General features: G+C 32.4%; 1 protein-coding gene across 1 annotated transcript in view; it reads left to right on the forward strand.

Moving 5' to 3' along the window:
- LOC123541935 (uncharacterized) overlaps positions 1 to 15660 on the forward strand; it is a 107768-nt gene extending 92108 nt beyond the window's left edge. The window contains exons 11-14 of the mRNA XM_053531249.1: positions 905 to 1032; positions 1612 to 1681; positions 2029 to 2165; positions 7318 to 15660. Of these exons, the coding sequence (XP_053387224.1) occupies positions 905 to 1032; positions 1612 to 1681; positions 2029 to 2151 (321 nt within the window). The 3' untranslated portion in view covers positions 2152 to 2165; positions 7318 to 15660. The remainder of the gene's footprint in view (positions 1 to 904; positions 1033 to 1611; positions 1682 to 2028; positions 2166 to 7317) is intronic.
- The last annotated feature ends 1888 nt before the right edge of the window (positions 15661 to 17548 follow it).

Below are 17548 nucleotides of genomic sequence, written 5' to 3' on the forward strand. Positions count from 1 at the left end.
TTTATGGGAAAATGACTTGGGAAAACCTGACTGGGGAAAACCTGACTGTTACGCTGGTTAAGATGAATTAATGTTTTGTACGATTGGTCATTAATCACTAGTGATACTTTTGAGCCTGGTCAACTTTCTGTCTTGTTTCTACCACATTTTAGTTTTGCACATTTTCCATCATGCTCTTCAAATTCATAAAAAATCAGGTAGCTTTCATAGACTAGATGACCATACAAGTATTTGCCTGTTACTTAGGTAATCACCAGAATACTCCTATAGTATTGCAGTATAAATTTTAAGTTTTATGTAATAAGAATACCTGTTTTTTTTATATATTTTTTCATATGTTAGCATATTAATTGACCAGTAGATTGGTCAAGCATGGTGGACAAGCCTCTGTTTCCCCAGTATACACAATTCCTGAATTCCTACATGTCAAATGTCATTTAGGAGCAAACATTAATTAGAAATAGTATTTCTAAAGGCACATTTTACATAGTATATAAAAAATGCACAATTTTGCACAATCATATCCATTTGCACGTACGCTTGCTTTGAAAATGCATGCTACTTATTACATATACTATGAATCATACCAGTTTTCCTTGTGTTGGAACATTGCCAAGTTTCATATCATTACCATGAAAATGTTTAAAAACAAATTTAGAAACTTGTGTAACTAAAAGCAAATATTTCTTTGAATTTATTCCTACATTGCCTGTTATTTTAATGTTAAACAAGAAAAAAAACCACACAAGAAGTGTGGACAAAGAGTGTTCTGGTATGATTCATTGATTAAATGCTTATATAAGAAGTTATCATGCACATCTCACCCTGTCATCACGTGTCAGTCACGCTGTGTATGATTGTATGTGACAAACAAACAAAACCACCATTATCTCTGTTCTCTTAGGCGATGAATGGAGCAGCTTCGAGCCCCGGTCTCCCCGGTACAACTACTAATTCACCTTGTTCTACTCTATTTGTTGCAAACCTAGGGCAGTTCTCTTCAGAACAAGAGTTAAAAGATTTATTCAGCAGGTAGGTGTTGCCTCCCATTCATTATTACCAAATCCCCAGACTTCGCAGTCAGGAAGTTTTTTTTTTACGTATTTTATTTTCTGTACCGGATACATAGGAGTGAAACGTATAATGTCATTTTTATAATTAACTTACCAGAATTGTACCTTTAAACCTTTTGATCATTTCTTTATAATTTGTCGTTAATTCTCTAATATCTCTTTACACTTTATTCTGCAACTTTGTAGCATATTTTCCTTAGTCAGCAGTAGAAGGTCCTATGTATCTAGTATTTTGGTTTACCAATGGGCACTGTTTAGTTTTATGAACTTCAGACACCTATTTCTGCAGTCTGTCCATCTGTTGAGACTTATGCCAGTTACAAAGTCTTGTATTTTGTATAAAATATTTGTAGTTCACTTTCACAGTTTGCTTTTACAACACTTATTTATAATTCGTTTTAAACGACAAAATATGTTTTGCACAAAATGCAGTTACCTGTTACAAGCATGGCACACATCGTGTTTGTCTCGGACACATTTCGGGATAGATCTCTCGCCGTGCCTGTTCCCATGTTATACAAGGACATTTCTTTTACAGTTTTCAAGGATTCTCAAGATTAAAAATGTACAATAAAGGGGGTTCGCCAGTATGTTTTGTAGAATATCAGGTAAATTCTTAAAAATTATATGACATATAAGTCCATGAAAGCAAAATGCTTTACAAATTTCATTAAAAGTAAATTTTTATTATATTGGCTAACAATATTACATGTATCTAAAACAGAAACTGTAAAAACAAGATTTTTATGCACATCATTACGTTTGTGCATCATTCATTAATTGGTAAATTTAATTCTTTTACTTAAATTTTTTATAAACTCTTTAAAAAAACTTTTTCTTTTAAAGTTAACTTCGTTTAAGTGTTATGTTTTAATCAGAATGGTACCGATTATTTTTTTTGTTTTATTAAAAATTTCTTGAACAATTCTTTATTTAATAATTTACCTTTATTCAGGAAGTAAAGCATGCCTCGGAAGCTATGAGTAGACTACAAGGTTTTGTGCTCTTATCCTCCGACCGCGGAGGTATACGTATAGAATATGCTAAGCATAAAATGGGAGAGGTCGTTACTGCATAATCAGGTTAAAAATGGTACGGTAGTCACATTATCCTACTGAAGTCAGGGAATTTTAATGTGAAGTGGGGGCATTGGTCTCACGTGTGATCTTTTTAAGAAGTCTCTCATGGAATCTTTTGGGTGGGAAGTGCGTGAAACTCGTGAAGTTAAATTTTCAGGGCGTGTCTCACAGTGCTTTGTGTGAACTCTCTTTTTGTAGTGTTTCTTTTTTCAACACTTTGAGTTTAGGCACTTTTCACTACACACTGCATGTGAAATCCCAATTTCTGACTGGTGGATGGTTTAGCACTTGATGCCTAAATATAGTAACATAGTCACATGATTGTACTCTTGTTTACACATTAGCATTATGAACTTCAACTCTTTCCGCTTTATAATTTCTATGTTTTGTCCTGATTTTCTGTGGAAGTTAGCCTTTAGTTCTTGCTGCACTAGCACAGTATTTTTCACATCCTCTTATTATCTCTATATAATTAGAGCATTGCATATTAACAATGATGTGTACTAAATATCAAAACACTTTCATATTATTGTGTGTTATATAATCTTAGTAATCTATAAATAAATATTATTTCATTGGTTTATATGATTATACCTTGCAGTCTATTAATATACATTATTCCATTGGTCAATATGACTTTGCTTAGCAGTCTATAAATAAATAGTTTTTCATTGGTCAGTATTATACCATAGTTACTAGCAATCTATAAATAAACATTTTTTCATTGGCTTTATGTTTTATGTAGGATTCCTTTTTGGATGACAGAGACAGTGCTGTTATATATTTTCAATTTGTTCGTTTGCAATTAGTATTGTTAAATAAATTACACATCTTGAAATATTTATCCCAGAATATCAGCACTGCTGCAATCATTCTTAAAGTATCACTATGTCATGTCAATTCATGTATAAAATAATTTGGTTTTAATTAAGCAATATAATAGTGGCATGTTACTTCCAGTACATGCTATACCAAACCTGTGAAGTTCAAAGCAGTCATAAAGCACTATTATATATATAATATAATATAAGCATGAACCTTAAAAAAGCAAAGTATTGATAAATGATTACTTACATTTAAAACGTGCAGATTAAATTAGTTATAGATGAAGTCTGAAATATATTTTGATAGGGAAGTTGCCTTTAAAACTTTAAAACAAAACATGCCATCCAAGAGCTTTTTTGCTTGAGTTTTATAAAATTTACAACATTTTCTATTAAAGTACATTAAATTTATTAAGATCTAGAAATAGGCATTTTTGAATGTTAAATGAAAAACATCTTCAAATGAGAAATGTATCTCATTGATTTAATCGGCTATTATAAGGGTGTAAGTTAATCACGTGAATAAAAAAAGTTCTGTGTAAATTTTTGACAAAATTAAAGCTTAGCATTTTGAATAACATTTATTTGGTACAAGTATATTCATTGTAGTGTAAATTTTGACTTGTGAGTAGCTAGCACAGTCTGGGGACAAAATACATCGGAAGAAGCCTTCCGAATTCATCAGAATTTCCATGTTGATTAATTAGTACAAAATATATCCAGATAATTATTTAATCACGGTTGAGATCAGATGGCCAAAATAATGGCAAACTTTTTTTGTATATGATTTAGAAAGCATCTTACATCATGTAAGTTACATGCACATTGGTTGATTAAATTGGTTTGTATAACAAAAGATTTAGCCTACTGTAGATACGGAAATATTTCTAGTGTTTTTTTTTTTTGTTTTTTTCCGCTTAATATTTGCAAACAGAGCAACACACAAATATAAAACAGTTGTGTATAATTAGCTGCATGATATGATGAAGTGTTACCTACTAAATATTCTTGTCATCGAGAATATGTCAGATGTCTTTCAAATCACAAACTAATGTCTCTAAAATCTCAAATTTATGTCATCGCGAAATTAATGTCTGTCAAATTACAAATTCTTTTCATCATAAATATGTCAAATGTCTATAAAATCACAAATTCTTGTCATCTCAGATATGTCTAATGTGTATCAAATTACAAGAATTCTTGTCATCATAGATATGTCTAGAATGTCTGTCAAATCACAATTTCTTGTTATCGCAAATATGTGAAATGTCTATCAAATCAGAAATTCTAGACATCGGGAGTATGTCTGATTTCTATGAAATCACGAATGCTGGACATCGCAAATATATCTAATGTCTATCAGATCATCGCGAATTTATTTATTTAATTTGTGTCCGATCACAAATTCAAGTCATTGCCAGTATATATGTAAAGTCTATTAAATCCTGAATTCTTCTCATCCCAAATATTATCTATGTCTATTGAATCAAGAATTCTTGTCATTGCATGTAAGTCTTATATCTATTGAATCGCAAATTCTAATTCGTGTCATCACAAATATGTCAGATGTCTATAAAGTCAAGAATTCTTTTACATCACAAATAAGTGTTATATCTATCGAATCACGAATTCATGTCATCACGAATATGTCAGAATGATGTCAATAAAGTCACGAATTCTGTTACATCACAAATAAGTCTTATAAGTTATATCTATCAGATCATGAAATTGTGTCATCACAAATATGTCTGATGTCTGAAATCTCTCCATAAACAGGGCGCAATTTCCCATATTGAACCAGTATAGTAGATGGTTGCTATTTTTAGCATTATTTCAGACAGAAATCAAAGATAATGACAATATGAGCAGTATAGAGTCTATAATGCATATAATTAAACATTTTATGTGCTAACAATAAACGCATATAGTTGCACACAATATGGAGAATTCAAAACAATTAAGGCATGTAATTCCATACAGTGTGAGCAATAGAGAACTTTTAAGGCATATATTTGAACGTAGCCCGCCCGCTTAGCTCAGTAGGTAAGAGCGTTGGTCTACGGATCTCGGGGTCGCGAGTTCGATCCTCGGGCGGGGCGTATGTTCTCCGTGACTATTTGATAAACGACATTGTGTCTGAAATCATTAGTCCTCCACGTCTGATTCATGTGGGGAAGTTGGCAGTTACTTGCGGAGAACAGGTTTGTACTGGTACAGAATCCAGGAATACTGGTTAGGTTAACTGCCCGCCGTTACATGACTGAAATACTGTTGAAAAACGGCGTTAAAACCCAAAACAAACAAATATATTTGAACGTAATTTGGGTTTACAGAATGATTAAAGTATATAATTCCACACAGTTTGAGTTATACAGAACAATTTGGGCGTATGATTCCACACAGATTGGACAAGATGGAACAATTAAGACATATAATGCTAGACAGTATATACAATGCAAAACAATTGAGGCATGTAATTCCACCCAGCTTGGACAGTGCAAAACAATTGAAGCAAATGATTTCTCGATGTATAGACAGAGAAAAGCAATTTAAGCAAATAATTCCACACATTGTATGCAATACAGAAAAAGACAGAATTTTATACTGTGAGCAAAATAGAGCAGTCGTGGTATAGAATATTCCACAACGTGTGAGCAGTACCTGATAGTTAAGGCATCACATTTTATGATGTGGGCAACACAAAACAGTTAAGGTCATGTGAGCAAAACTGTTAAACAGGATATTTTAGAGATAGAAATCCACATACTGTGGGCAATACAGGAAAGGTATATAATTCCATAGTGTAGGCACAGTGTGAGTAATAAAGGAGAATTAAGGCAAAAGATTAGTATTGTATGTTACAGTTTCTTTCAGCACCGCTTCACCAGCCTGTTTCTTGGAGAAATTGTTTAGTGACCCAATGTCAATCCAAGTCGGTATCCTCTTAAAAGAAGGAATGAAGCAAACTGTATGCCTTCTAGATATTAGTTCAGTTGTCTGGCTAGAGACAGAAAAGTGTTTTATTTTAATTAGCTATCCAACTGGCTTGCGAATAATTGGTGGTTCTATCAAGATGCCAGCCTTTGTCCGAAATTATTGCAGATGGTCAGCAAGAGTGTTCAATGTCATTTTTATATGTCCTGAAATGGGTGTATTATCAGAACACCTGCAATGGGTGGCAAGCATACATCATTCTGAAAGTTCAGTAACTGTCTGGATTATCCAGTGGCTATAGAATTATAGCCCGTAGATTAAAAAAATGTGAAAATCAACAATGTTAGCACTGTTTCTTGAGCAGTTCTTGTCCAGTGTTCACCAAACTTGGTCATAACGTTTATGGGCATAATATCTCAAACAAGATTGATTACCAGCTAGATAGTCCATGACACAATTTAGTTATGGCCCTTGAACTACTGAAAATTACCAAAAGTGTCAGTGTCTTTATCCAATGTTCATCACATTTTGTCACAATGTAAATCAGATGGCCAAGTTTGAGAACTGTTTTGATTGTCGAAACAGCTCTGGAGACCCTAATTAAGGCAGTTATAATTGTAAAATTTCAGTGTCTGCCTAATAACTTGAGTAGACCATATCGGCATGTTCACCAAACAGTCACAATCTTTATGTGCATTATCTGAGTCAAGTTTGATAACCAGCTGGATAGCTCTTGTTCATGTATTGGTTGAAATTGAGAACACTGACAAGTCAGTAGGGTATTTTAAAAAGTCAGTACAAATTTTCTGAGATACATTGTATAGGTGTTTATTATGACAGTTTGGTTGAATAGTCTCCATAGGTCCAATATTGTGACAGTACAACTTAAAAATCTAGAAAATAAACAAACCAAATAAATAAAAATTGTAACAAACTCAAAACAATAATTGAACTGGAATCAATGTAAAAGATAATGTTGATGTATAAACAAGATGATATGTGACTATGATACAATAGATAACATTCCAAGAAAAACGACAAAAAAGAAAGATAAAGTTGAATAAAAACAGTAACAGAGTTCACTTCAGCAGATCAGTTTGTTGGGTTTGATTATCGTGTTTTAATTCCCTAGCTTTTGTATCTATTTGTAACATAATTTTTTTTGTACTTTAATTACTGAAAATAATTAACTGCAATTATGCAAATTAAGCTTGCGATTAATCCATCCTTTTTCTTAAGTCTGTTAACTTAATAAAACGTACGTGCCGATAAACTAATTTTACTTTCATTAACTTCTATTTACTAACTTAAACTGATTTTAAAATTCCTTTCATATTCGTGACACCAGTCATTAATTATCGTGGTAAACAGACAAGATGTATTATATTTGTTGTTTTATTCGGGCAGGCAAAGAGAGAAGAAATGATGAGTCCTGCACAGTCTCCTCCATTGTCTGTGATGACGTCATAGTGACCATGTGACCTTCACCTTGTGCGAAAGCAGTGTTGGAACAACACGTTCATCAGGAACCTGTGAATGGAAGATTATTTATTGAACAATCATTTTATAGCAAACAATATGTGCGTTATGTTGTTATATGACTTATATATGCATGTTGGTGATGATATTAATAGATCATTTCTGTGAACAGGTCATGTGATCAGGTCATGTGATCAAATGTTGACTGTAATATAAACATATTTGTTATTTATACAAATAATGTGGTGAACAAAATTTACTTTACTCTATATGGGACTGGTTGTTTGTTGTGTGTTTGTTAGTTATTTACAGTTTTGAAACATGTTGTTAACAGCGAACTTTCTTTTTATGTATTTCATAGTAATGCATAGCATTTGTTTCTTACAAACAGTCATTCAATTGAGAATATAACTTTATTCAAAAGATACATGTAAGAATTGGATTCCTTTGAATGTTATAATTGAGCCGTGCCATGAGAAAATCAGCATAGTGGGTTTGCGACAAGCATGGATCCAGACCAGTCTGCGCATCCGCGCAGTCTGGTCAGGATCCATGCTGTCCGCTAACAGTTTCTATAATTGCAATAGGCTTTGAAAGCGAACAGCATGGATCCTGACCAGACTGCATGAATGCGCAGGCTGGTCTGGATCCATGCTGGTCGCGAGTGCACTATGTTGGTTTTCTCATGGCGTGGCTCATATAATTATTAGCATTTTTAAGTAGAAAATGGATTTTCTTCATCAGAAGAGTCCTTCTATTAGGTGTAACAAAATACTCATAGCTGGTATGTAATATCATATATTTTAATTTTTAGTATAATTGAAAAGAAACATCAGTATATTATTGATTATTGGAACATTTATGTTGTGCTTTGAAAAATCAGTGATGTCTATCAAACTTATATGTTGGAAGCTATTTTTTGGCAGTTCAGGTGGAAATGTGTGTCTATGAAGCAGGAATGGACTAACGTTACTGCGTTTGTGTGTTTTAATCATCTAGCCATATGTGAAACACAGAAATACGTGTAATAAAGATTTACGATTTAAGATATTCATTATTGAACAATTTAACACAGAACAATATATCAGTACCAAGAAAGTGTTATCTGAGAAATACATGACCATCATTTTATTTAGAGTGTAATTCAGAGGTCAGATAATTAGTGCATTCAGAACAACTTTTAGATTTTAGTATGTAATTATCAAATCTTTTCGGGAAAAAAAAAATGAAAAAAAAAAAAACAAGCAAACAAGGGCATTAATATTTAAATAATGGTTATATACTCTGTAAGAAAAGTTTTGTTGTTACAGTAATAATCGAATATTCCAACTTTTATTGTTATAAAACAGGATTGTTTTTCCGTCCATACGTGTGAAACATATCTTTATTAAGGTCACAACTTTCCTCGTTCTGCACTCAGTAACATCACTGGTTAAAATTTCACATACCTGCTTTCCAAAAACGTCAATACATGTATTACATTTTTAAGGACACGTTAAATAGTGAATTTTTTTTGTTATGGAAAGTAAGGTTTTATGGACACGAACGTCTCATTGTGTAAGCTACGTTTACACGAGTTATGCATATGTGGTATATGTTAAATGTGTTGCATTTTGTGTTATATATTGTTCAAAGAATTCCCGTAGGCTTTGCTACCTTTAAAATGAGCATAATATTTTGTCTTTGATAAACAGTAGGAGAGATTCTCACAGAAGGTGTATTGATCATTTAGAATTTTATTTAAAGGAAACAATTATAAGAACAACTTCAATTTCTTTTCTTTTGCCTCATGGTTTTGTAAATAAGTATAAGCCCCTCTGACCATCAGAATGCATAAATATCATTTGGTGAGATCTGAAGTTAACAAGATTAAAGCAGAGGCTTACAGCTGTTGCAAAGCTCATTTCTGAATTTGAAAACTGTTTTATTAGGATCAGTGAGTTCTTATCCTTTTTGAGAATCTCTCCTTCTGATTTTTATATGCAATTTTTCCCGTGCAATCACAGACTTGAATGCCTTAAGAAATTGAGCCTTTTCTGCATGTACAATCTGTAATATAGTATAATATACTCCTTAATGTGGATAAAGGAACAGTTTTAACATTTTGTACAAAAAGAGGTTGTAATAATATCTTGTATGTGTATGTGAACATGTAGTAGATTTCTGTACATGATAATAAGCTTCTACTGAATAATTGACATAAATTCAATCAAGTCGCTTGATACAGGTAAATCTACACATTCAAAACTGCAGATTTTGCTTTAAGAAGTACGGATTGAACATATACGGCTAAATTATGTAATGACTTGCAATTTCAAGGTTTTGACTCAAATGCTTGTTGCAATAATATATGATATCTTACCTATAGATGAGAGACACACACGTATAAGTATTAAATGCAAACCTCTCCAATATCAATGGTACATGCTTGTTTATCAGTCAATTTTACCAAGGTGTAGTTAAAAAAAAAAGACGGTTCATTTCCAGAACAGATCCATAAGGCAATGGTATATTGGAAAAGTATAACAGGATATTGTAAGAGCAATGGTTAACTAACAATATGGAAAAATCCTGCAAAACCAAATCAGCTAAATGGAAAATCTTTTTTATTTTCCAAGTGAAATTGTGAAATATTTAAAGTAGCACCTGAACTTCCGCTATCCTAGTGGGAAATGTTACCTTCTGAAATTATTTAAGGTAGTGAGCCTTAAATGATGCTTGGCAATTTCTCAGTGAATTACCTATTCTCCTCTGTTATTTTCAACATCCTATGGAAGTAGATACAGCTCGTAGGGGCCGTGAATTCAGTTGCAACAGGGTAACACTGAAACCACATTCATAGAAAACATAATGAAATGGAAATGACCGCCTTTCATTTCCAGTCCACTACCTTAAACAAATGTACATCTTCCTCGTTTCTTTATGAATTGTCTTTAAAATATTTAAAATATGAGTAATTTCAAACAAATTGTTAGTATATCTTATTAAAGTTTTTTGGATTTTTTGTTTGAAATACATAATAATTATAAAAATAAGTTGTGAGATCAATACATTGTGGTTTGAAAAGTAAAGAGTATAAGGAGTCTGTATTAGCATTCATTGTTTTGTCTTTCACAATTTTATTTGATACAGTTCACTAAATTTGAACCCAAAAAAACACCTTTATATACTATACAACAAGTCTTTCTGGAAAGTATTTGAAGGCATTTGTACAAGCTAGTATAAAATGTATCTCCAGTTCTGTATCAAATGAAAATGCTGAGCAATTCCACAATAAATTACATATTCTTTTACCAAATATTGCCTCTGGAAAGTGTTATAACATGACATAAGAATGTTCTGTTTCTAACATTCAAACAATTGTCTTAGAGAATGATTGAAAAGATTTAATGCTGCAGAAGGATGCAAAATTTGGTTAATTACAACAATGTAAATTATAGAGAAAATATAAAACTGAAATTAGAAATATCGAATCTAATACCAAGACAATGTGTGGAGATACAGACTTCTTATAGACTCTATCACTCTTAAGGGAGACATATCATTTTTTTCCTAACCAGGTTGTTTTATTATAGTGACCCATGATCCCCATTGATGTATACATTGTTGTGTTTTGATGATGCATGTTCAGGTTTTGATGTGAAGACTGGTTGAGCTCTGTCCGCTAAGTGAAGTAAATTACTTGCATATACCGTAGTCATTTTCCTGTACAAGTATCAAATCTTACAAAAAGTCACATTTACAAATACGAAAACTTACATGCACAATAAAACTTATGCTGAAGACCACCTCTGAATAAAGCTGCTACCATTAAACCTGCTTTTTAAGGGCCACTGGTCTCCGTGACAATTGGATAAAAAGGCATTGTGTCCGAAATCATTCGTCCTCCACCTCTTATTCATGTGGAGAAGTTGGCAGTTACTTGTGAAGAACAGGTTTGTACTGGTACAGAATCCAGAACACTGCTTTAAAGTTTAACTGCCCACCGTTACATAACTGAATTATTGTTGAAAAACAGTGTTAAACCCAAAACAAACAAAATTGACTTGTTACTAAAGTAAATTTATCTACGTAGAAAGGTCACTTGTCAACAAAGACCACATTTTTGATTTTCCAAGGATGGTCTTAACAGAAAGGTTTTACTGTAGTCACGTGTCTGTACAAGTATGAAATAACAACCTCTCCACTAACATGATGTAATTTTCATATCTCGAACCAAACTCAAATTAGCTACTGAGCTGTTTAATTGAACTGCTTAAATTTTTAAGGTAATTTTCTTGCCCGATTGTACTTTTCAACACTCTTACTAGAGAAGACTGTAGAATAGTAATATTATCTTACTGATATTATATGCATTTGAAATAATTACTTTTACATTTAAAATTCTTTACTCAAAACCTGAATATGAAAATGTGTTCAAATTATTTGTTGATGGGTTTAGAGCATAGAAAGGCATTTGGTTTGGTAAATTTGAAAGTGCCATTTTATGCTCTAGGCCGTAGTGGGATATACATATTTGTTCAATACAACGCAGTAAATTGTACCGAGGACAGATTCAGGGTATAGAACTAATACGTCTCAAAATGTATCGCTATGTATATACACAAAACTCACTTGTTTGAATTACTGTGTTCAAATTATGTAACCACACACGAAATACCATGACTATGCAATTTACTATTTTGCACCTTTAAATAATTAGAGTGTTAAGGACCGCAGACATTTTCCTTTAACCGAAAAACACAAAATTGCCTCTGAAAATTAAATAATGATTTTAAGGTGATGAACCCATTATGCCAATCAGCAAATTATTGTCATTATGGCTGCACTACCTTAAAAAATGACAACATGAAATACCATCGATGTCGCCATATTCCGCTGATTCGAGCTGGAAAATGGATAGAAAACTTTTTATCTTTGATTTATTTTCCTTAATATAAATGTTGTGAAGTAGTTTTGTTGTGGTTTCAATGGCCAACGAGTGTAAATAGTGTTACTATACATGTGCATTGCTTTGTTTTTCCCCCCTAAAACACGTGGTATGTACTGATGTAATGATTTTGTAGCGGTTGATAATATAGAAATTGGGTTGTCCAGTAAATATCGGCATAAAATTCCCTTTCGCAATTTTTTATTTCTGTCTTGGAAGCATAGAAAAAGTTTTTTGAATAGCATTTGAATAATATGTTTTTGGCAGTTTTTTCATCAAATGTTACTAATTACTAACTAGATGTATGTATAAAGCTATTCTTCCCAAGAGAATGAACAGACCATTGCTTGATTTGCTACAGTAATTGCGCAGTTGTATCACTTTTTCAGATTTTTTTTTCTAACAGCAGATATGTTGTAAAAATGCAATTATTGAAACAACATTGCCCTGTGTTTTCTTTTGAATTATAGACTTTAGTAAGGACTTAAGCATGTAAAAGTTAGTTTTGTCTAATTTAAACAATACATGGGTTCAAAAGTGATCATAAAACTACTTGAATTTAAATTCCAGAAATTTTGAATACAGAACAACGGGAATTAAACATTAAAGAGTTATATCCGGAAATGTGAATGGAGAAAACCCCGAGTTAAACACAGTATTAATTCCCAGTGTTTGAATATAGAGCAAAAAGAATTTCCTTGTCATAATAGAATATGTATGACTGAATAACATCGGGGAGTGTTGTGTCTGTTTGTGCATTTTTATTTTATATTTTTGTGATAAATAACATTCCAGTTGTTCGAACAATAAATGCTCACTGATTAGTAACAGTCGTTAGCACAAGTAGATTCAGGACCATTCGCCAGTAATGTAACGTAGGAGAAACTGAAAACAGCATCAAATGTCGCAAAATCTCTTGCATACGTTACAAGACTTTGCTGGTCCAGATTCATTTAAGTAGAATTTGGACTTCCGAGAAATGTTGAGTTGTATATAATTGTTAAATTATTGACTTTTCATTCAGTTTAAACTAAGTTATCATTATACACACGAAGTAGACTACTGTAAATAGTTTACAACCAGTTTGATTTTAGTGAATAAAACTTACATAAATATCAGAGAAATGAATCGAAAGTACGTTGGTGTAAATAGTTAGCAGATTATTATTAATTATTATTATATCTTTTTTCTGTATGGTATACACTTTGTGATTGTCGTGAAGGTTTTTTCTTTGCTCAAAGCAGTTTATATCAAAATGTTATATTTGTGCATTTTGTGTGTTATTTTATCATGATAAGTGTTATGGTATATATTTCTTAAATATGCAAACAAATAGTGTTGTGAAGCAAGTTGGAACGTGATTTTTTTTTTTACAGGGAGACCTTTTATAGCAATACGTTTAGACAGCGATTTTTTTACAGTCAATCAACAGACATTATTTATTATTAGTTTTTATGAGAAATGGAGTTGATAGTTACTGAATTATAATTTGGGTATTGCAGAAAGTAAGAACGAAATATAAAAAAAACATTGATCATCCACAATGAAATGATATTAAATTTTGTTCCTTCTGCTCCCAGGAGTTTGGAGAGTGGTCTAGAATTCATTACATGTATGGGTGCAGGCATAAATTTCATATACATTGTACTTAAGATACAATAAATTGGTTTGGTTAGAGTAATTGTCAGAAAAGCTTAGTAATCAGAATCAACATGCTGTGCATGGGTTTTCCTGGTTTTCTATTACTTTGATATTTCTTTTTGTCAGACAAACATTTTGTATGCAGGCATTGAAATATTTCACTTAGCTGTAAAGGAGCAGTTTTGTTTTAACATTTCAAATATCTAAAACGGTAAATACCCATACATGTGGGGAATCTAGTCCTCACTCCCCTACCTTACACCTTGTGACTAAATTAGTCAATTATTTAAATGCTCATCTAGTTGAAGAACATGGACCCATCTCAAATATCTAGCATCTGATTGGTTGAGCACTGTTTTAAAATTGACCAATGAAAAGACTGCATTTTGAGAAGGGTTGTTCTGTTAAAGTCTCATTTTGTTTATTGTACATAAATATTTATTAAATATAGTTAGTTAGTCTTTGAATATATTGTTCAGTTAATTTGGGAAATCATTTTATATTCTATTTAAACTTTTTGATCTCCTGTTTTTTTTCTGAATTTTACGTTTTTGAGTTATGCATCTATTGTAAGCATTGTATTTAGTGAAGGAAATTTTTTGACAAATTTATGTTTAGACAAAATAACGCAGGCGTATTTAAAAAGGTGGTTGCGCTGTTGCCATGATATTTTTAAACCTGGTAAACAGAGGTAAACTTACATTCTGTTTTAAAATTAAGCATACTTTATATATAAAATCGTAATAACAACTTTCTGGATTTTTATATCTATTCATATAAATTGGTTTAAGAAAAATACTAAAAATTCTTGATGTAAAGCGCTTTAAGAATATTTCTAAAACGGTAAATTGTCAGTACATGGACATCTCTTGTTTATCTTTTGACTATGTGAAATAATTTAAAAAGCAATAATATATAGGAAGTGCTATATTAACTCTAAGTTATTTTGTTGAGATCATACATTGGGTATGTATTATATTGTAAAATTAGAATTATTTGTTGGGGAGGAATTTTTGCATTTTCCTTTTTCTGTAAATCCATGCACAAGTACAACCAAAAATTTAACTGAACACCACTGTATGAAAGTCAGCATTAGGGCTTTTGTGACCAGTATGGATTCAGATCAGCCTGTATATCAAGGCAGTCTGGATCCATACTGTTCACTCATTGGTTGTATACAAGACTTAGTGCTGAAATTGATAAACAAATGGTATATTTGTGAGAATAAACACACAGTATGGATATACACTGATCTAGATCGTTCTGGTCTCAAAGCCCTAATGATGTTTTTTTTGCATTGTTGCTCATTTGCTTTTAAACAAAAGATCTTGTAAACTTACCATAGTGGATGGTGTTGTGGACAGTGATCTGTAAAAAAAAATGTTGTGTTTATAAGTATTGTAGGGTACTAGAATTTAGTTACAAATACTCCTTTCATGAGATGAAAATTACACAGATTTTAAACCTGGTTGATTTACTTGCAAATTGATTTCCCAGCAGAAATATCTAAATTTACAGTATAAAATTGTAGAAGTATTGTCATTTAGATATTATAACACAGGGGAGAGTGTGGGGGAGTGTACATACCCATTGTAAGGTTATTTTATGATATATAACTAGCAATATTATTGTATTGACAATATCATGCTAAAGAAAAATAGTGTTCTTAAATGTCTTAATAAATGATTTAATTGTGAAAATAGTTGTTTTCTCCTTTCCACTTTGTCTGCCCAATAAGGGCTCAAAATGTTATTCTGTCTCTGGCTATACATGCCCAACTTTATACCACTGCATAATAGATATAGACCCTGCCTTAATAAAGAACTGATTAGCACTTTTTCAAGATGGAAGTATCTTTGACATTTGCTTGGTGCAAGCTATTTAGATTCCAAATACAATATACACCAGCATGATACAGTTTTTAGCTCGACTTTTTGAAGAAAAAGTAGAGCTAATATTGCACTCGCCCTGGCATCGCCGTTGGTTTAAGTTTTTGATAAAGTCAAATATCTCTGTTACTATCAAAGCTATTATGCCCCCTTTTTGCTTGGAGTTATACTTGTATAGTGTTTTGATACACTTGATCTTTACCTCTTATTACTATTGCACTCGCCCTGGCATCGCTGTTGGTTTAAGTTTTTGATAAAGTCAAATATCTCTGTTACTATCAAAGCTATTGACTTCAAACTTAAAGTAGTTATTCACTATCAAAGTCGACCCCAGGAGAAATAATTCCCATAATTCTGATTTGAATTTTGAGTTATGCCCCTTTTAAACTTAGAATTTTTAGCTTGACTATACGAAATATATGGAGAGCTATCTTACTCACCCCTGCGTTGGCGTCTTTCCGCGTCCCCACCTTGGTTAAATTTTTTTTTTTTACACTTTCTCTTTTTTTCTGCTTATCTCTGTAATTACTGGGGTTGATGGATTTGCTTTAAGCTTAAAATAATTATTCCTTGTCATCACCTACATCATATGGTACAAGGGCCATAACTCTTCACACCAATATTTCTTGAACTTAGAATTTAAGGTTAAAGTTTTGATGCACTTTCACTCTATCTCAGTTATTCCTAAACCGATTTTTGTTTGTTTTGGGTTGAACGCTGTTTTTCAACAGTCTTTCAGTCATGTAACGGCAGGCAGTTAACCTAACCAGTGTTCCTGGACTCTGTACCAGTACAAACCTGTTCTCCGCAAGTAACTGCCAACTTCTCCACATGAATCAGAGGTGGAGGACTAATGATTTCAGACACAATGTCGTTTATCAAATAGTCACGGAGAACATGCGCCCCGCCCGAGGATCAAACTCTCAATCCGTACATTCAGACTGAAAGCGGTTGTTCCACATCATAATATATTATGACACAAGGCGCATAACTGTGGACAGTCTGTGATACCAATATTTAATGAATTATCCCCCTTTTACTTAGAATTTATGGTTAAAGTTTTGATGCACTGTCACTATATCTGTTATTACTATTAAAATGGATTTGATTCAAACTTAGAATAGTTGTTCAACATCTCTACTCGCGTCATATGACACAATGGCCATAACTCTCGCACCAGTGTTTCATGAAGTATCCCCCCCTTTTACTTAGAATTTCACATTTAAGTTTCGATATACTTCCACTCTATCTCAGTTATTACGAAATGGATTTGAACCGAACTTAAAATAGTTGTTCCACTATATCACTCGCATCATATGACACAAGGTACATAACTAGCAGCAATTTTGCATGAATTATGCCCCCTTATTCTTAGAATTTGAGGTTAATTTTGATGCATTTTCACTATATCTCAGTTATTAGGAAATGGATTTGATTCAGACTTGAAGTATTTGTTCCACATCATCACCTACATCATATGTAACTCTTGCACCAATATTTTATGAATTATGCCCCCTTTTTGCTTGGAGTTATACTTGTATAGTGTTTTGATACACTTGATCTTTACCTTTCTTACTACCTAATATTATTTACACAGACTCAAGCAATATCTTCGTCCACCATTGGAGTCATTAAACACTCCAGTGACAGCTCCAGTTTCCTCAGATGTGCCCAGTTTCACTATCCAGCATCGAAATAG

This window comes from Mercenaria mercenaria, chromosome 19, assembly GCF_021730395.1.
Source record: "Mercenaria mercenaria strain notata chromosome 19, MADL_Memer_1, whole genome shotgun sequence".
In the NCBI taxonomy this organism is placed as follows: Eukaryota; Metazoa; Mollusca; class Bivalvia; order Venerida; family Veneridae; genus Mercenaria; species Mercenaria mercenaria.